At 38.4% G+C, this 22,239-nt stretch overlaps 1 protein-coding gene across 1 annotated transcript in view; it reads right to left on the bottom strand.

Annotated features, from left to right (window-relative positions):
• Nucleotides 1-22,239, bottom strand: part of STK31 (serine/threonine kinase 31) — a 39,453-nt gene that overhangs the window by 5,090 nt on the left and 12,124 nt on the right. Inside the window, 12 exon segments of the mRNA XM_009983315.2 lie at nt 1,711-1,836; nt 3,631-3,780; nt 4,606-4,692; nt 4,932-5,057; nt 5,735-5,860; nt 6,224-6,304; nt 7,284-7,385; nt 8,422-8,553; nt 9,043-9,162; nt 10,203-10,319; nt 12,838-13,017; nt 17,391-17,513. Coding sequence (XP_009981617.2) covers nt 1,711-1,836; nt 3,631-3,780; nt 4,606-4,692; nt 4,932-5,057; nt 5,735-5,860; nt 6,224-6,304; nt 7,284-7,385; nt 8,422-8,553; nt 9,043-9,162; nt 10,203-10,319; nt 12,838-13,017; nt 17,391-17,513 — 1,470 coding nt within the window.

The following is a 22,239-nucleotide window of genomic DNA, read 5'->3' as shown; positions in this document are numbered from 1 at the left end:
CCCATGCCCAAGCTGTACACCTAACTATATAACCCTCTTTAAGAAATGCTGAGGGGTAAGTGCACTCTAACAGACGAATGTGAACCCTGTACCCATAAACAAAGTAAAGTTTCCCCAGTCTTCACTATTGCCTACAACCACGACTGAGTACAGCATTTTTAAAACCCTGCCTGCAGGTTAAGCTGAAAACGCCTCTATTCTGAACAGTTAGACAGTAAAAGGGAGCACATGTTTAGTCAGTGCTGGGCTCTTGTGACACAGAAGCAGTTCAGCAGAGAACTCTGAAAACCACTCTCTCAATTTTAGAAGTGGCACTGCTGTTTAATGAGGGATAACACAATTTCAGATGCCCAACATGAAACTGTCAACTGTTAAACATAATACTAACACTTGAGCTAGAATTTTCCATCCAGTGATCAATATAACTAATATTCAGCTCAAACTTGGTGTTGTAAGTGGATTAATCTGAAATTCAGCTGGCAAACTTGGATGAGGTTTCAGCAGAATGCTGATCTCGCTGCATTCCAGATATTCTCCTCAAGCAGAGCCAGCCATTTGGAAAACCGTCTTTTTTCTCCTTTAATTTTGTTGTTGTTGTTTTTTGTTTTGGTTTGGTTTTTTAAACTCACTTCTACTTGTAAAAACCTTTTTTCTGGAACAGATTAAGATCTGAACAGTGGTACTGAAAGCGTTATAACTAACTGCATCACGTTATTATAAACATCTATGCTATTAAGCTACACTTTAGTTCATCTATTTCAGTAGAAAAATTACTTAATTTTAAGCAACTGCTTCCTAGATTGGGACTAAAACATGATGAAGAGTGACTTTTGTATGAACCAGCTTCCTCTTCTCAGCACAGGTAACTGACAGTGGCTACGTAGCAACTTGCAGTTTACACTTTTAGGAAATGGTTTTTAAGAGCTATGGCACAGAAGGGACTACTGAAGCCACGACTGCAGCTGATGGATCCACCGGTGTTTCTCAGGAAGGCCTCCACGTACCTGGAGCTCCAACTACTGTTCTGCAAACAAGTTCCAACACACCAAATGCTCATGGAAAATCACTGCCTGGTAACATCAGTACTTGCTGAGTAGCTTGTGGCTTTTCAAGTCTGGGAGATTTGAAGTTTTCCAATTCAGAACATATGGCACTGACATCCTGAGTTAGGGAAGCAGCAATACAGTGCCAGAAGACAAAAAGGAGACGGAGGAGATGCTGTGTAACATACTGCCTAACACAGGAAACTAGATTGTTTTCTCCTCTCTGGTATAACGTGTTAAGAAACAAAAAACCTATCTAAGCACTGTTGCCAACAACAAAGCATATGACAGTCCCATCCTTGCCTTCATCTTCTCTCTTTTCGTTTGGGTCATTCCTCAGGGGCAAGGTCACAAAAGAAGAAGGAAAAAAAAGGCTCACAAGGAATGAATAGGAAGTGCAGTAAGAACTGACAATCCACAGCAAAAGGAAAAGTAGAATTTTTGTTCATATTACTATACAAATTGTGTATTTTACAGAAATATGCACTGTCTTCAGCCCATAATAGTAACTCCCATTCATTCCACACTTACCACTCAGTTGAAAATATGAACACTTATTTCACCAAAATAGTTGAAAGCAGAAGTTGGAAATAACGTTTTTTGCTCTTTGTAAGCCTGCTACAGTTCCGTAATATTACTAGAAACTCTCCCACAAGCCATAACATACCCAGAACAGAAGGCAGCCATATGCATACATGTCAGAGGCTGGAGAAGCTGGCTGTCCCATTTTCAGTTCAGGAGAAACTAAGCTCAGGGTACCAACAACCATAGTGTTTGCCGCAGCACGTTGTTCCTACAGGGGAATTAAAAAAAAAATAAATGTACCCATAGTTAAAAGCAAGACCAACAGCACACTGAAGGTGATGTTATCTCCCTCTCCCTTTTAATGTGTCAGACAACTTCACCACAGAGTTCTGTGCTGATCCAGACTCAAATGTAAAATCCTCCTTTACTGATCAAAAAAAGTGGTGCATAAAGGAAAAGACATTACATCACACATCTGTCATCCGTAGCTGTAACAGAAGAATAGAGATGGCAGATTTTACTCCATACTAGAACTATTACAGCTTGTAAGGTGGTAAAGAATACAAACTTCTCAAATTAGACAGAAAACATAAATACTAAAAATACTTTCGGTGCTATTTTGGAGAACCTTAAAACTAAAGTTCAGTTCTGCCAGCTTTCCTGTTTTTTCTTCTCCACTTTTCTGGTCTTTACCTGAAACCAGCTGCTTTCCCCCCTCCTGGTTTACGGCATATTTTAGGACCGTCTACTTTCAAAATAAAAACTAGACCCTGAGTTTCTATGCAGAAACTCAGACCTCCATGACAGCAGCCAGCACCAGATATAGCCAGACTGGAGAAGACCCGTCTCCAGATTGACAAGAGTACTCAGTAACACAGCAGTTACCACTCAACTTCTGCATGCAGAAAGTACAAGGCACTAAGCAGTACCGACACACCTACAGAAAAGGCACAAACTGTATCCAGGCTGTGAACCATGAGTGAAACTTTCCTGCTCTATCACACATAAGTTGCTTCTTTCATCACAGCCCATACCTGCAGGGGGGTACTAAAGAGAGAGAGAAGTCTTCCTCAGCTCTTGCAATTTTCACAGTGACACCATCAGTACTCAGCATGATCTTTCAGAAAATTCAGCTGTCAAAATTTTAAGCATCTCTCTTTAGCGTGTTGAAAATTGAAATTTATTTCAAGGGAAGCACACTTTGCTGTCCAAACATTAGATGCTCTTCATGAGATTAACAGATAATGCATTTCCAAAGCAGAAATAAGGGTTAGAAACTAAAGTATGTTTCATTGAGATTATGTTTATTATATTAATATAATGGCATGCTATTATATTAGTATTAAAAAAATTAAATAAGCATGAAGCAGACCTCTAGTACAAAAATGTTTTAGCTCAAACAACTTGAGTTTAGAAAGTCAAAAGGTGACTGCAGAAGAGATACCATTATTGAGACTCTGCTATATAAACACAACGAATAGTAAGAAAAAAGCCTGTGTTCTTAAAGAACATTAGATTTTTCTCCAAGAATAACTATCAAATTCTTTACTACTAAATTAAGACTAAATCACAAATACATATAAATACAGGTATATGTAGGCAACATGTAAAATCTTGTTAATTTACCAAAATACCACAACAAAGTAAAACACATTCTCAAGCCCCATTACATATCAAACAAAAAAGCAAAGACTTCATATGAGCTTAACTAGCCCTTCTTCAAATACGAGTTCTTACTCTCACCTCTGATGATGCTGATTACCATTAACTATACAACACAGGCAGCCAGTGAACAACTACTGCAACTTCTCTGTTTTGTTCCACTGTTTTGCCTAACCAGAGCCCACACTCTCTAATGTTTTTTTCCCCCCTCCAAGATTAGACTGTTTTCACAAAAATTTCAAAAAGACTCAAACTACCCAACCCAATTCAGACTATGAAACAGGAGTCTCACTGCTGAGCACAATGTTTATCAATAAATCTTTCAAATTGCCCACACAGTTGTCTGTTTTGATACATAATTCTGGGTAGAAGTCACTAAAGGATTTTTTATTTTTTTTACCTCTGATTTTGTGAAATCAAAGTCTCCAACGATTCCTTGTTTTCGATCCACAGCAAAAACATTATTTCCATGCAGAGACCCATGTACTATATTAGCTCCATGCAACGTTTGTAGACCTTGGGCCACTCCTTTCATTACTTTTAATGCCTCCTAATAATTTAATTTGGGTGTTTATCACAAAGATAGATATAGAAAAAACAAAGCACAGGATCAAGTAAGTTTCTATCCAGAACTAAGACTTTTTTATGGTTTGTACACATTCAAAGTTCATGCCAGTTTTGTCTTATGAAGTACAGATTAATTCTCAGTAAGATTATTATGACTTGCACAGCCAGGCAGGAATAAAAAAATAAAAAAAAATGCAGTCATTGACTAACAAATCACTGATATGAAAAAATAAATTAAAAACACTAACACAAAACCACCATGCAACTTGGACCTTTACAAGTAGGTTCAAGTCATAAAACAGAAGCTTTGAGTCATCAAACAGAACTAGATAAAAGACTGTATTAGCTTCTAGCTACTGCTTCTTTGAGAAGGGATGACTACCCACACTACTTCTATACTGTACGAGGCAGAGGGAAAGAAAAAGGAGCGGGATGAAGTGACAGAGAAGAAAAGAAAGATCACACAGGCAGGAGTCTTCTAAAATTTCAACACAGAAATGCCTGTCCCTGAACATCTCACATGTTCAACTCCAGTACTTTTAAAATGTACTAGTAATACATGAGGTATTAATTTCAACAAAAGAAAAAAGCGTATCCAAGCAAAATCTCTTTTAGAAAGTTATAAACTACTGCCTGAGCAGATGCTACAAATACTAGTCAAGTTATCCTGTGCAGCTTTACGGTCACTGTCAACCACCAAAGGAAGTACACTGGTGAAACATCAGCACCGTAAGATACAGTAAAACAGTAAGTGCTCAGTTCAAAAACATACAAAAAAAATGCTGATAGTCTAAGTAGTTATACTTACTTCTAAAGTTAAAGGTGTATCAGCCTGCAAAGTTCCCAGACTTGCTCCTGGGTAGTACGGGATCATCAAATACATCAAAGTATCAGACTTCAACAACAAAAAAAAAACAGAAAGAAAAGATAGTTTCAAATATGAGGAATATTGGGAAGTTTCACATGCATTAGATGTGTGATAAATCAATTATGTTTACTAAGCAGATACCTAAACTCAGAAAGGAAATATTTTTCTGATTCAGTGCTCCAACTTAAAATATGTTAAAGCTTTAAAGTCCAACTCCAAGTCTTTCAGCTTAAACCAGAAATTAAGATCATCAATTTGAATCTTGCCTTGCAGAAAAGAAGGAACAACAGTTGTAATAATCCAGATTTCTCCTTCTGCTGATCCCAGGCTCTGTGATACTTGGCAACTCTTTCTATCACTTTGGCTTCTGAGCTTACATCTACATAATATCCCTTAAAAATAAAAGAGATACCCAAGCTATTACTCCCAATGCCTGTAACATTATTGTATTAAACTTTTTTTAACTAAAGAAACGCATATTGTTAGATGCCATCAAGTAACTCCCTCTACTAGTTAACACAAACTTCACTTTCAACTGCCATAGACTGTTCCCATATTTTCTTATTAACTCTTAGAAAGTCTGTATGAACAAAAGAGGAAGCATGTCTCTAATTCGAGATTTAAATAAGCCAAGTCAAAGGCAGGAAGAATATTTACAACTATGCCTCTCATAATACTACATCCCCTGGTTACCAGTCTGCTAGCAATTGGGAAGAGAAGAATGAGGAAGAAGCAACATTTCCTGAAATTTCTCAGTGAAATCATCAGGAAGACAAACCAGCATCTGCAAAAAGAGACAGGAGTAATGAACAGGAAAAAAGGTCCACCAGATATCAGAAAGAACAGACATTAGAGGGGAAGCACTGTTCACTACAGTAGTCCTCAAAAGAAGTGGAAAAAAATGAGTAACATGAGCAATCCAGAAGGAAAACAACACTTCATGTTCTACAGGCCCCAACCAAAAAAATCTGCAACCAGAAAAGGGCTGTTAAACACACGGATATGAAAGGAACAGCAATAAGCCAAGGCCTCACCTGCAGCACAAACCGAAAGCCAGTGCCAACATTACCTTTAAAAGAACCTTCCGGCCCTGAATTTCCGAACACACCAAAGGTCGCTTCGTGCTCAGTTCCTTCATGGGCTTAGTATCCAAAAGGTCTCGCTCCAGGCTGTGTGTCAGAAGTCCACCAGAGTTCTAAAGCACATGCACACGCAGATATCCAGCATAAGCACATGGCATTTAACAGCTGGTAAGATTCAGAGGCTTCAACTACCTCTCCTCTTCTTCAACCAACTTAGCAAAGTAAAAAAACAGCTGAGACATGTTAAAAAGTTAGAGCATCCGCAACAGAGTGGCTGGCCATGAGGAGGCAGCTAACGAAATGCATTCCTTAAACAACCCCCAGAAGAGGGGAAGAAAGAGGAAGACCACAACAAATGATGCTCAGAGTGGTATGTGCCCCAAATGGACGGAGACTGTGCAGAGCATTGTTGGTGCAGAGCCTTGACAGGGCCCAATCAACAAGTGACAGTGCATTCAGACATAATCTCTGCTTACCATATAGTTTAGAATTCCGGCTTCTGGATAAAGAAGTGGTAACTCAGGGAACCATTTCTGTACCAAATAGGTAAGCTTCTCCTAAATGAAGGAAACAAGGCCCACAGCTTCAGGTCATTAGTTTCTGACATACATAAATATATACTGACATTTGCAATGTCTACTCAGGACATTCAAATACACATTGACCATGACTGTACCTCCTTCAAAAACATCACTCAAAGTAACGCTGCCATTGGCTTTAAAAAAAAAAAAAAAAAACAAACACACACATATAACCACATACAACATGAATACAGCAGTTCAGTATGGACAGATTTTTGAAAGCTCTGAGGGTGAGTAGTGTTAAAGCCCCAACCAGCTCATGCACTATCACGGAAAACATTTCATCTTTTCTACAAGAGGCTTTAGTAAGCCTAAACAAAGGAAAACCACTCCACTACAGGTAAGTGGAGGAAGATAGAAGTCAAGTAGTAACACAGACCAGGCTAGCATCTCCTTCTTCTCCAGATCACGCACAGCTGTAATACTGGCAGGTAACTATTACTCACAAATGCTATGTCTGCAGAGGTAGGTATACCACCACCATAAACCCTGGTGCCCTTCTACTTGCTCACAAGGTAACAGTTTCTGATTCTTCCCTCCATTACAGAGGGCTTACAGAAAGGACGATCTCCACCTAAGGATAAAAGCCTGTTTTAACCTAGTCATAAGGAAACACTTCCTCTTTTTGCACGAAATACATTCTTTCATCAGCAACTGAGCTTATACTTTCACTTGCAGCTCTTCTGGGCTGAGAACCACAGCTCACATTTTTTTCCTCACCTCAACCCCTTATGCAGGGGGGAAGGGGGGACAGGTCTGAAGAAACTATGTTCAGAGATTAAATTGATCAGCCTCCACACCTTCTCCCATAGGTTTCACCAAAACAAGCCATCTTAACATTCGACACTATAAAAATCACTTTTTTTATTTTACCCAGAGCACACATTAAAGCAACTGATATGCAGATATGCCTCATACCTGTTTGTTTTAATTGCTTAAGTAGTTTAATACTTACATATTCTTCTTGTTCTTTAGATATTTCCTGAAGAATCCTATTTCCCAAATCAGCAATTTCCTCTTTAATTCCTGCCATTTCAGACTCACTGTAATCATCAGACTGCATTAGGAATAACAAAGTTAGTGTATAATTGTCATTCTGCTATTATACCAAACAATGTAACCTACTGCATCAGATTAAAAAACAGCTTCCATATCACAGCTCTGGAGTTGAATGTATTCTCAAATGTGTATTTTACTCGGTCTCCTTCTTGAAAAACCACGAGAATCTCTTAAAACTTCATCACTGAGAAAGGTGTTCCCTTTATTTATCTGACAGACCAAATGTTCTAGCCCTTTGCCCACTTGTTTCCCAAGTCAAAGAGCTTTTTTCTTTTTTTTTTTTTTATAATTAGCTCATCACATATAATCGTAACAGCTTCATCTACCAGCAATGCCAGGTTCCATAATTTATTCACTTTTTTTCTCCCATAAGCACACATCTTCCTCATTTCACCTCATTATTTAAGAATCCTTTTCCCAATGGGTTTCATCAGGGCGTCTCGTTTTAAATCCCTATTGGAAGCTTTCTGCCCCTTTACAAGGCTTACAGACAGACACGTGTAGGGTTTTTTTTCCTTAAGCATTATCAGAATAATTACCGTGTGATCAAACAAACAGCACTGAAGCTGAGGTAATATTTACATTCTTTGGACTTCTCTGAGGGATAGTAGGGAACCCTGAAAACTTGAAGAGACCTTGACTTCTGTCACCAAAGGGGAGGGAGGTACATTATTAACACAGTAAAAACTTGAAGCTATCACACAACCAGCACAGTATAAGAGAGAGACAAAACTGTTCATGCTGTGAACAGTGACCATCACCAGAGGGACTTAAGTTAAAAGCACCAAGCAAAGGCTGGGGACTGAAACAGAAAAGTGGCTATGTACCGACTCTCTTTTTTTCTTCCCCTCTCTCTTTAAAAAAGCCATTCGGTCTCAGAGGCCGGTAAAACTTCCCCAGTTAAAGGCAAAAGTCAAGTCAGAAAACGCAAAATGTTCTATATAGTTACCACTTACTTGGGATAGACAAAATTAATGTTTCTAAACCAACTTAAAAAACAATAGACAAACATCAACACTGTAACATTTTCATACTTCCTCAAAGTTCTTCTTTTCAACCAGCTTCCACCTTAACTGGGCCTTTAACCTTTTCACAGTTTTCTTAATCGCTAGTAAGTTGTTAATATCAGGTCTTCTATTCAGCCATTCCTCAGCCTGTTTTTTGAACTAGTAGGAAAAAAAAAAAATCAGAAAGTGTTCAAGTATTCTATTTTAATATGCTTTAGTCCAATGCATTAGAGAAACTGCCTGAAACCTATTTGAATTCAGCTTTTCAGGATCTTTCCACACAGAAGAGGGTTTTTATTGTGTTTCATTTTAAACACATTAACACCCTTTTGGAAAACCAACATTCTACTTAACTTTCAATCCCCTTAAGTCACATACTACTGATTTGTAATGAATCTAGAGATTCCAGCTTCCACTGCTTTGTTTTTTAAAAAAACTCTCTTTTTATTTAAATGAAATGAAGCATTGGCTGAGGTAATGCACAATTGCAATTCTCAAGCTTTAACCAAACCTATCTCTCATCACCAATATACTCCTAGAATTTCCTTATAAAAAGAAAGGAGAACAATTTCCAAAAAGAAATTATTTCAGAAAGGGTTACTAGTACAGATCAGTGTTACAGAAATAAATAAGGCAATAATAACTCACCTCAATACTGGCCAAGTATCTGTTCAGTACGACAGTGATCATACTTTGCTCCTTACAAACCTGATGTATAACTTTATTGTAAGCACTCATAATTATTGCCTTCTCTGCTTCATCATGCTCCTGGATTGAAGTACACAGAGGGACATTAAAGACTGAAAGTCATTCTTCATTTATACACACCAACGTTTAAGGTGTAAAACCTTTACTGAGGAGTTCCATTGTTAATGGAAAAAATCATTTATCAGATTTTTCTCTCACTTCTTAAAGAGTTTCTAAAAGAGAAGTTAGCAAGTCTAAGAGCTCATCCAACAGTTTCAACAGAATAAAACTGATTGGCACACTTATGCAGAAGTCCAATTTCATACTCCACATGCTATGAAAGAATTTTTTTTAAGGATAGCATGGTTAAATAGATGCAAAGGATTAAAGCATGCAACTATTCTTCAAGAGAGTCACTGGTTCCACCACAGAGAGCAGTCACAAGCAAACTGAACTACTTTGTTGTTAGTATGATGCAACATTAGAGGACAGGTTCGACTTTTGCTGACACAACCATTCTCTGGCACAGTAGCGACTCTCACTGCAGAGACAACACAAGTAGCTCAAGAGGCAGCAAAAGAGAATGGAGGAAATGCTTATCAGAAAAAGTAAATAACTGGGGAAAACGCTAACATAAGCACAGAAAAAGACTACCAGTAAGGCAAGAACACTTATCCCATGCAAAATGAAACTGATGAAAAACTATTCATCCCAAGACTAGAAAAAGTAAATTTACCCATACATATTCACCCAGAGAGGCAACTCTGTTACTTTACATCAGAAACTTACTTTTCATCACCTGTATCTTCAACTAAAGCACCAAAACTCAGTAAAGCTCAAAGACAGCTTGTCTTGTGAGGGAAGAACCAGTTTTCCCAGTATTTCTTAGTTAAGTGATACATAGACTAAGTTCCTGTAACCCAAAGCTGTCTCTGACTGTTGCCTAGAAAATACATTCTCTTCTCTCTGACGAGGAACCCGAGTGACTATCATATTTCCACCAAAAAAGATGCTGCCTTGTGGCAAATAAACTCATCTGATAACATTAAAACTTTAAACTGAAATCAAAGATGTATAAAATACATAGAAGTTATGACAGAGTAGGCATGATTAGAACTTACATTTAAGTTGGTATCCAGTTCTTCACAAACAGCCAACTCAACCTTTTTGAGAACTTCATCCGCATTGCCAAATACTTCCTCTAAATCTGAAGATGCTTCTGACATCAAGTCGAAACACTTCAAGGAGGGGGAAGGGAAAAAAAAATAATCAGTCTTGGAATTGAAAGAAAGAAGTTAGCAAGCAGACAGCAAAAACAAGCAAGAAATACAAAGAGTTACAGCACTACTAGAAATCTGATCAGAATTTGTGTCATATCTCTAACTGTCTCACACTTGAGTGATGTAATGATTTTTGGAACTAACAGAGTTAAGATTCACCAGGCAAGAAGAAAGCTGATTCTTTCCTTGATCAGGTTTTATTTTCCTAATATCATTTTGACTTTACCAAAAATGAAACAGTTGAAGAATCTCAATATTCTCCTACTGAGTTTCATGTCAAAAATCAACATGTGTGCTGCTCACACAGTGATACACAAGATGCTCAATATGGCAGTTTCCCTATCGAGTGGGCTTTCCATTCCTATATAGTACTATCTGAGATAAGGACACATCCTGGGATCTATTTCACAGTTTATCAAGTGTGAAATAAAGTTTAAGATTTCACCAGGATACCCTAAGTGTTTTCAGAGAAGTCAGAAATAAGCTTAGATTTAAGACACCGAAGGTGACAGAGAAAAACCAGTAAGATCAGTTTATAATTAAAATAAATGTTTTTTTCACCGAAGTTTTGTTACTCCTATCTACAGAAGAAGAGATATTACACTGGCAACCAGAACTACAACAAAAACATGGTCCTGTAGTTAGCATGCAAGATACACAGTCACAATAGAAACCCACAAACTCCACCTCGTTTGTTTACCTATTTAACATGTGTATTCCACTAAAGATTGTGAAAATATTTTATTGCCTTAACCTTAAAGGAACTAAAAATAAAAACATGCAGGTTCAAACAGTATGTTCCTCCCCAAAGCCTCAAGTTTTAAAGGAAAGGAGCCGTCCGGTTTCTGAAAATTTCCTTGTCTGTCATTGACCCATTTTCTATTGTAGATTTTGATTTATGCTATACAAGATTAATTTGGATTCAGAAAGAGAGGAAGGAGAGTATCTATTTAAAATGAGGAGAGGGGAAACACTTTGGAGAAGTATCTGCTCTACACGATTGCACAAATTTTTTAAAAAAAAGGAGCTAGAAGTTAAATTGCAACAGAGTAATTGCATATCAAAAACTGAAATAATTAAGATGGATAAATGAACATTTCTTCCTTGGCCCACCTACCAGTGCTTCACCAAACCATGCCAAAAGTCTGTACATTTCCAGGGTCTCTGAACTGTTTGCAGAAAAGTCCAGATTTCAAACAGGTAAATCAAAGTTCATCGCTACACTAATAAGCTTCTACCACTTTCATATATACAGAATAGCATTCTGAACTGCACCCAGCAATCACAGAAACCTACCTGCAGGTTTGTTCGTCCCTTCTAATAACTGACATGATTACACACATCTGCAAGTAGTTATATTCATTAACATTACACTGCACATGACATGCACCAAGCCTACACTGCTGCTGAACAGCATTTATTGTCTGGTCAAGGAACACTGTTATTCGTAACAGCATCTAGCCACAGTAAATGCTCTGGGTACAAAGAAATGCAAAGGCAGAAAATCTATTCCCTATGAAAGGGCATGACCCTTGTGGATTATGTACAACTCACATGTCAGCATACCCTTCCAGCCCATAAACTGAGAACATTTACACACAAGTGCAACAAGGAGATGATCAAGGAGCAGAGGCAGCACACCTTGCAGCCTTCCCAGGAAGACTGAGAGCCCTAAACTGAGTAAGAACACAGATATTAAGCACAGAGACAGGAAAGCCATAAAGTTACCTACTTCCCACTTTCTTTACAAGCAGAACTCAAGGGGTGGTACCCCACTTCCACCATCCACCTCCTTTTAAGATAAATAACACACACTCAACTTTAATGCTCCCAAACCCCCTACAACTTAAACTGAGGGAGACACAGCATCAGAATGGTATTCCAGAAAACACTGCAAGACATGCAAATAGAAGTGGACAATTTAATTGCATAAATTCTCCACACTCAGCATTTTGATAAGGAAAAAAAAAATCTATTATGTATTTGTCTGTAACCTGTACCTAGATTATATCAAGTCAGACTGGCTTCTTCTTTGCACTGTTCTTTCATCACCTCTTTCAGTAGCATTTATGAACTAGAACCTTTTATAAATCTGAAGTCTTTCTATACAAAGACCATTTGAAAGGACTAACTAAAGCATTCCAGTCACGTACTGAACAGATAGAGCACACCCATACAAAAGTTATACTTGCATAAAAGTACTGATCTTTTGTATCAAAAGATTCTCTCATAAGAAAGCAGAGACACCGGCTCACTGCAAAGGTAAACTAAGAATAAAAGCAAATTAACACTCCATTCCTCAAGGCATTACCATTCACTCTGTTTTAAGGCATTGCCATTTAGTGCCACTGCTCATAAGCACAATCTCTCTGCCACAGGTGGTTGTTCCTACTAATGCCCACTCCTCACAGGCTTGGTTACACTGTGTCATACTTCATCTTTTTCACCACCAGGAAAGACCAACTGTTTACCTTACCTTTAAGATGCCACTGAACCAGTCAGCAAGAATCTGAAGGGCTGTGTCTGTATTATTTCTGACGCAACTTAATTTCTTCATTTTAACACTCTTCCACTCAAAGAACTGTTGAAATACCTCCTCAGAGTCATCTGCTCCACAACCTTGACCGTACTCCATCTCCAGAGAGGCAGATAGTTCCTGTGCATCAAGTGAATCAAATAAAAACAGGCTTGCAAACCCTAAGAATTTTGTGACAGTATACTATCTATTAAAAAAAACCACACCACACAAAAACACCACAAGACATTTAACACAGAAAAAGTTAGCACTACCTACAGGCATAAAATTATTTCTACTATGGAGGCCTCTTTCTACATCCAAGAAGCATATTTTATATTCCACTTTCCTCTCACATCTAGTGGCAGTACATCTACCAGGAAATGCAATGCAGAAAAGGATCTCACACAGAGATCGGAGTCTGATTTTTCCCTTCAAAACATGGAAGGAAAAGACACCACAAAAAGCTTAACAGCCCATAAGAAGTCATTTGCATTCTAGTTTCTTCTTCCCTATGGATTGGACTTTGAAGCCATACTCATCAGGACAAAGAGGAAAATGGGGTTCAACTTATAATGCTCCTCGGAACGGCTCGAATTCAGAAAACAAAGTGAACTTATACTAAGAAACAAGGTGAGCAGCCAGACACCGAAGGAATGCTTCTAGGCTGATCCCTTCCTTCACAAGTCACTACTCAGATCTCTTCTGATGCACTTCCGTTGTCACACTGATTCTTAAATAGAACTGCAACTACCTATGGGTCTGACACCCGAAGGCCCTGTGAAAAGTTTTACAGTCTTGAAACTTCTATTTCAATCCAAAAGCCAAGTATTCTGCCAAGTATATGAACCACAGGGTCCACCTCCTTTTGACTTTTACTGGAAAACAAATTGAAGTGCTACATGTAAGGGAAAGGCATCAAGGCTAAAGCTCAGGGCAAACAGAAATCACTTTTAAACAAAGGGCAGTCTATCAAATGACCTGAAGAAGCAGCAGGGTCAGGGAGGAATGTATCAGTCAATTACCAATGGAGACAACATCCTGACAGAAAGAAGCCTTCCTTGCGCTGAAAAAATACTTGAGAGATACATTGGTGTTTGCAAGCAATTTGCTGTAGTTCAAAAGAGAAAATTCTCCCTAAACAGTGGGATTTGACTCAAAGAGCCTGTGCTTTTATAATAGCTAGCATCCTTCAAAATCCATCATTTTACTTATCCACATCGTTCCCAACAAAAGGACTAAAGAAACCCTGAGGAAAGCTGCTGACAGTTTGCTTATATATAGCATTTCACTTATTTTCTTTTCTCAGATCCCAGAACGTTTCAGCTAAATATCATAGACCTTCCCAAATACCACCTAGGTCATGTTGATGAAGAAAAACACCAACACACCTCTCTCTCTCTCCTCCTCTTAAGAGGGGTTTTCATCTTTGCATCCCTTCAGACTCAACAGCCAATCTTATGGAAAAAGCAATGCGACAGAACTTAATGTCACGTCGGGAGCCTTTCAGACACTTGAAACACAAGGGTCTTATGAGCAACCAGATGTATCTTAGAATAAAACAGACTGACACCACCACCACAGGCCAGAACACAGCAGTAACGAACTCCCCTTGCTGAGCACTGCAAGTACCGTGGAGGTAAGGAAGTGAGCTTGACCAATTTTGTACAGCTACACATAATGATGCCACAATCAGGACTCAGCTCTACAGATGCAATACAGCAGAAGTCCAAATTGGGGCCAAAAGCATAAGAATTTCCTCACATAACAGCTAATTAAACACAGTGATCATAAAAACACCCCCACTCCACCCCCAGAAAAAAAAAAAGCCACCACCGAACACATAACCCTCAAAAAAACCAAACCAAAACAAAAAACACACCACCAGACAGTATTTTATAAAATCCTAAAACTAATTTAACAACAATAGTTACTACAACCAACAGCATTCATTTAGTACAACAGATTGCTTAAAACAGCAATTCCCAACTGAGCCAGGTGACATGAGTTTTGTACAAATATGCTTGTCCATAAGCAAATATAAAAAGTAGGTTTGTGCTAATATTTATAGAGGCTATTTAAATCACTCAAGTGCACAACAGATTTTTCTCACATTCTTTTTTGAACAGCTGGATTCTAATACATCAGGACACATATAGATAGAAAAAGGCCCAGCAAGGGAGGAGTCAAGTTGAAATGAAAGAGTCTGAAGGAGGGAGAAAATAAATAAACGAATGAATCAACGTCAGCCCTTTAACAGCAGCCAAAACTGGGTAACAGAACTGAGAGAAGTGCTCAGTAACAGTTTCATATCCAATATCACATCCTTTTTACAGGAAAAAGCAGCACTAGTTACACCAGAAGAGTATCTGCATGCATTCCATCAGACTGTCCTCAAGGAAAGAATCCACTAAGCCACATTCTGTTTCTGTCCTTTTATTTTTCATACTATAAGCATACTTCCCTAAAACACCTTAAGCAACTTCACCAGCATAAGGATACAGAAACAGGCTCCAGACGGAAAACAAGTTACCATATGAAGATGTCTCAGATGCCTACATGCGCTTCTTCTAGTCACGATCTCTAAGCGCGTCAACTCAGAGGAAGCACAGAACAAGCTACTACAGGCCATGCATGGGGCAGAGGAAACATGCTTACAGACAGCTAACACAGAGCAGCTGACAACTGTCCAGATCATACCCTAGCTTGCGTGAGAGGAACTTAGGTGTATGCCCACACTCTTGGCCTTCCTCCTAACCAATGAAGTATTATCCCTTGGAAAGCATGGAGCTCACCAGCTGTTTATTTTGGTCCTAGCCAGCTGGACACAGCTGTGGCTGAAGCCGTCTGATTTTGTCTGTAGTTCAGGCCAACAACAGTTCTCACTGGAAGGTATAAAACATAAGTCAGAACAGATGTGTGATTAAGAAGAGAGGTCTGCAATACACAGCCTCAGTGAGAGGGGCATTAGCTCCCACACTCCCTTTCTTCTGAGAGACACAAAAATACTCATCTCTATAGGACAGCACAGCATGACCTCTTCAGCCCTATAACACTGCAACCAAGGTTCTCAATGATATTTGGTAAAAATTTAATTGTTTCCCTACTTGGAAAAACTATTTTGACCTTCTAGCTCCTAATACAAGAGAGGACCATCGCCACTATTAAGCTAAAACCGGAAATTCACTTAACATACCTAGCAACATTTCAGTACCCCTTCAAATATCTTCAAAAACTATTAAAATTTCACTTCAGTACAGTTATGTAGAAAATGCTTAATGCCTACCACCTAGTGGATTAGCAAAGCATAACCTTTAAACACACACCAAAAAAACCCAACCAAACAAAAAAAAAAAAACATACCACAAAACAGAGAACACCCCCACAACAACACAGCACAACTTTCCCCTGTCTGAAGGGGCAGGATCCACACCATGTGTCCAGTGACAGAAAGTCATGAAATGCTACCCATCCAGCATCTTTTCTAATTAGACATCAATCTGCATATCAGACTAGAATCAAAAAGTAGGTGTATCAAACCATTTTTTTGAATAGCATTGAAAAATAATGCTATTAGAAATTGAGTAATTCTATAAAAATTTGCATGCTTCATTTTACTAATGCTGCTCCAACCTTATACAAACTTATGTGCAGCCTGTAATAACGGTGATTTTTTTCATAAGAACCCAATCCCATACCTGTGTGGATGAACACATCTCTAGAATTTGTACAGACAAGCTGTCAAATTATTGCCACTCTGTTTCCCCTCTCCACACACACTTGGCACAGTCAAAACAAAAGCAAGTAATATTTCCAAAGTTGAAAGAAAAAAACAAAACAAAACCACCAAACTATTTCTAATAGCAAAGGCAGAAACATCAGCTTGGTAATATTTCTATTAGTAAAGTCCTCTTCAAAAGTTCTTACTGCCTCTATAGAGTCTATTTCCCTGTCTACTTCCCCACATTCTGTTGTTGGTTTGGCTGGGAGGGAGAGAGATTCTTGGTATAAACATGTGCTTCTGTAGTGGTCAACTTTCACCTTAAAAAACGTAAAAAAGCTTTGCTACACTAGTCCAAACTACACAGCTATCTCATCAGAAAGGACTAAAAAAAGTGTGTAATGCAACCACAAAACCCACTGCCACAACTTGCAGGATAACTGCATCGACTTTTTATAATTTTAAGTGCTCTCCTTAACACTTGCCTTCTGTTAAATACTCTGTGCTTTGTGAAGTCCTGTTAGTCATCAAACACAGTACAGTAAGAGAAAAGCTGCTGCTCAAATCCAGGATCTAGACAATAATTTGCCTCTAGAAACAAAGCATCTAAGAGAGCAGAATGATAAGTAAGACTGAGAACTACAGGTGTCAAAAGTAGAACTTAATTCAGAAGCGTTCCTAAAACTTCATCTGCTGCTGTCGAGGTCTCCAACTATAAAGCGTTTAACATTTAAGAAACATTCTCCACAGGTTTGGTTTCAGAATTGATACTGATAAAAAGCAACCTCCTTACCTGTAACTTTCTTGAGCGCTCAGAAAGGGGCAATTGATCCACTTCCAAAATTAATTCTTCCACTGCTGAATACAAGTTCTGCTGCACCTCATTCCTCTTGGTAATCAATTCATCTCTTTCATCCTATGCAGAAGGAAAAGCACATCAGCATCTCACACCCAAATGCCAGATACACAAGATGGAAAGTGAGTTAATCCCTGCAAAGTATGAATAGTACAACACATGCCTGATCAGGAATTAGTGAAAAAGCGAATTTTGTTTTTAACCTCTACTCGTATAACACGACCACCTTGCACAAATACAGCATCCTTTACAGTGTAAAAATATGACTACATTATCAGACAACTAAAGAAACAGCTTCTGCATGACCGTTGATAACAATGAGAGTCCCAATTGCCACTGTAAACTTAAAATGTCCTAGTAATCCTGCAGTTTTGGATTATCCACACTTCCATACATGCCAAATTACATCCACAAAGTCATAAAGCCAAAGATTTCTTGCTGCAGAAGAATACTCTAGAATTAAAAATATCCTTTTATCTACTTTTTCTTTGCCTTCTAGCAGGAAAGACAGGTGACCTGTAAACTCCCTGCTGATTACCTGGAGTAAGATCATTAAACTAAAGATAGTTTTCTAGATATAAAAACAAAGTTTCCCTTGGATTACTGGGATTAGTTCTGCTAATGGGAGAGAGACCCCACATTCATATCAAAGAAGGTACCCAACAGACTCACCAAAATCAAACCTTTCTAAATGCACGAGGCAAGTTACTCAGAAGTATGTTTGCAGTGTTATTTTCACAGTGATTTAACCCAACATGCCCATAGAAATATGAAAATATATATATATATGAACATAGAAGACCAAATTACAGCTTTACAGACCTGCTGCAAAGATTTGCTATTCTCTTCTACAACCATCTCCAAAAATAAAAAATACAAGTAAAACGACTCAAGTAGCTATAACTTGAGTTATAATCTCTGTCCCCAAAGATGCGTTCCCTTCCTCACCCTGAAAAAAGAAAAATTATCTTGGAAGGTCTAGTGTGGAAGGCAACTAGCAAAGAAACAGAAAACAACAGAAGAGTTAACCATGGCACTAATACCAGTTTTACATGGAGCCAAAGACCAGCCCAATTGCCCCATCCCTGGAAGTGTTCAAGGCCAGGCTGGATGAGGCTTTGGGCAACCTGGTGTAGTGGAGGGTGTCCCCGCCCATGGCAGGGGGGTTGGAACTAGATGAGCTTTGAGGTCCCTTCCAACCCTAACCGTCCTATGATTCTATGATTCAAATGAACACTTCCTACTAACACACAATATAGAGTATATCTGTAATATAACTATGTATACACAAACATAGGTTCTCAGAGTTTTTAAATTTAGTTTATCCTGTGAAAGTTTAGAAGTTGACTTAGCTGAGAGTTTGTAAGTATGGACAGAATACAGAGCAGAAACCTTCTGCCTCTAAAAGAGAAGGGCAGAATGGGATCCAATGGTTGGAAATTGAAGGATGGACAAACTCCAACTAAAAATAAAACCCTAAGTTGCAGCATACACTGCTTTAAAACTTAGATTAGTGATTGAACAGATGTGGTAATTCAGCCAGACATTAGCAGGCTGGATAATAAAAACTAGTGGATTGAGTTCTACTATAAAAGGTGAACATAACGTATTGCTTTAGCACTTAAAAACATGAAATAATAAACAACAAAAAAATTTAACAGGCACTTCTGCACTTTTTAGGCATCTCTGGTGACCAAAAGCACACACAATTTTTACAGACTTCCTGCGTAAGACAGGAGCTAGTTTGTAAAAGAATACTGTAACACACTGCGTGAAAAGGGTTTTTAATGACAAGGGGTCCTTATTGCTTTTTAAGTCAACATTCCTGCAGAATATTACTTCAAAAACTGGAGCAACAGAGACTTAATGTAGTAGAAGATTCAATCAGACAAACAAACTCTAATTAATACCAGTTTAAGCACGAGGGTAAATTTAACAGTGTACATATGACCAAATAACAATCCAGGAACTGAACAGACGACTCAGGAGCCACAGGGCAAGTCTCCTTCCAACGTCTGCCATGTAATTGGGTCCATGAGATGGTTCATGGCTCAGACAATGCCTGTTAAATAACTCAGAGGATGACATACACAGGCAGTATTTTAATAGCCTGCTTTACAAAGATGTAAGTTCACCACAACAGCAAACAGTAGAATTAAATTCCTTTAGAATAGCCTAAAGGCTTCTTAAACTACAAAATTTAGTTTATTTTGTGTCTGGTCCATCTTGTATCTTTCAAAAACAAAACAAAAAACCCTCACGCAAACAAAAAAAACCCAAACCTCACAAACCACCACCACAAAACAAAACTACTCCACAAACAACCCCCCACAAACAACCACCAGACTCAGTCATACCAAATGCCAAGCAAGCTTACCGTCTTGTTTCTGGTAACTATAGAAAATGCTTATGAAAGTCCATAAGAGCAGAGTATGTATAGTGCAATTACCTCATCAATGCATTCTTGCTTTAGTGTGATTTAATGACCCCATAAGCAAGAGAGAAAAAAAAAAATCCCTCTTCATGGGTAAGTTCTAATCTATTTTTAGAGTCTATTTCTACTTTTGGTCCCAGTTTTTGGCTTTCTTTAGTTCAAGTTACTACTTTGCAGTAAACGGAATAGCTAATTCTAGCTCTGGCATCAGCATCCTCATTAAACGGCTTTGTTTATCCCACCCTCACTCACTTTTTTTTTAATGAGCAACTGAATAGTTCCCCTTTTTTAAGCATTGGCATGATTATTTTTTCATCCTTCCCACAAAAATTGCTGAATATGTGCCCTACAATCTCCAATAAGTTTCTACATCAGAATCATAAATTAAGCAACATATCCATAAAACACTATCTACAATGTCTGAAAAGTCAGAATTTGTATTACCTATTATTACTATGAGTATCTGCCTACATTACAATCAAGGAAGCTTCTAATTATCCCTGTTTTTCCTTCTGTAAAGCTGCCATTATCTCAGTAACGTTTCACAGAAGAGCTGGTTAAGTGATCAGCACCACTACCTTCCTATTTGGACACTGAATTTACATCAAATTCTATGATTAGTTTTGAATATATTTTTAAGGATTTCCACTCCAAAAGAATCACCTTTGCTATTTTCATACACACCATACCCCAGTACTACCTCAGTTCACTGATTATCTTCATAATGCTTCCAACACATACGTTCCATAAATACCTTATTAAGAACAAATGCTCCAGTCGCCCATCTTCAGTTTTGGGACAGCATCCAGGACAGACCCAGTTAAACCAGCATAAACCAACTAAGAAAGCATAGACAATGAGAACTGAAATCATGCCATTTACTCCGCACTCAAACTTTATTGGGTTTACTCACGCCTGTGATATTTGTTTAAGATGCATTAGGTTTCGCCCAAAGCGAGACAAGATGTTCAATCCCAAGAGCTTACAAACAAATGAGGCTTGTGACTGTAAGAGAGGGCATCGGCACTCCAGGGAGGTTACATTGCTTATGCGACTGAATAGCAAGATTTAACTTAGTAAAACCAATTTTGACAGCTAGGTTGACAGATTAAGCAAACAGTTAAAACAGTCTGTTATAGTTTAATAGCCAGCTATTTCATCCATCTGTTTGGGTTCACTGGGCTTCCTGTACACTGGATTTTTACGTACATCATTTTAACTGAGCAAGAAACAAAGCTAGTGACATCAACATACTCGGTTGCACCATTAAATATATTCATTAGCCAATCTACAGTCAGTATAATTTAAGTAGGGATGACAGGCAGAATAACAAGCACATTCTTATTACTGTGTGCATCCTGGACGTTTCTTGTATTTGAAAATACAGTAGCCAAGATTTTGTGGCACTTACAGCACATAAATTAGATCTTTACAAATCAAAATTATTCCCAGGAAAAGAAAACGTTAAGTCACAACACTGCACGTTAAAACAGGGCAACCTCTGTGGTACCATAGCTCTAGCATGATGCAACCAAAACTCTTGTTCCGTACCTTTTACCCACCAAAGTCTTCAAAATACTTAAGACAAATTCTGCAAGAGCCTTGAGACGTCCTGCTTCCAGCTGCTACCAATTCATCTTGAAAACTAAATTAATTCTTCAGGGAGCTCTACGCTTCCACACACATTCCCACTTGCATACCCTTTGCAGCACTCAGGCACCCTGGGGGATACGTGACATCTAGCAGAACTCATGTCCTCTTTATTCTTCCCTGTTTAAAATGTTGATGACACTACCATGACAACTTCCCCTCTTCAGACAGCAGAAATTTTTTTTACAACAGCATGCTCTTGAAAAGTCTTAAGACTTCACGCTACTGTTCATTTACACCTCAGCTAAGGCAACCAGGAACAATGTCAAAATGGGCAGGGGGAGGACCAAGGGCGTATTGTTGATTTCTGAACAAAACTAGTTTTCGTGAGGCCACACCTCGTCAACACAAAAAAGAGGGCTACACAAACACATGTGGAGCTACCAGAAGCAGCATAGTACCGTAAGCTCATTTCAGCAGCATTTCATTTTGGCATTTCATTTCATTTTGGCAGCGTAACCACTGCAACCCATTGTGCAGACATGATTTCACGGTTAGCCATTCACAACTGAAACAGGTGACAATGGCCAGACTGTCTAACATATTCCAACAAAGCAGTCCATCAGAAAAACTTCAAGCACTCTTCAAGAATTAAATCTCTTCTCATGACGTTTCTCATGAAAGAATGCTGCTTGCTGGTGTTGGCAACTCAAAAAACAAAACAGAACAAAAACAACTCACACATACTGCCACCTAAATGAC

This window comes from Tauraco erythrolophus, chromosome 7 (assembly GCF_009769465.1).
Source record: "Tauraco erythrolophus isolate bTauEry1 chromosome 7, bTauEry1.pri, whole genome shotgun sequence".
NCBI classification, from domain to species: Eukaryota; Metazoa; Chordata; class Aves; order Musophagiformes; family Musophagidae; genus Tauraco; species Tauraco erythrolophus.
Note: the sequence above shows the minus strand (reverse complement) of the source record. Positions and strands in the feature narration are given on the sequence as shown.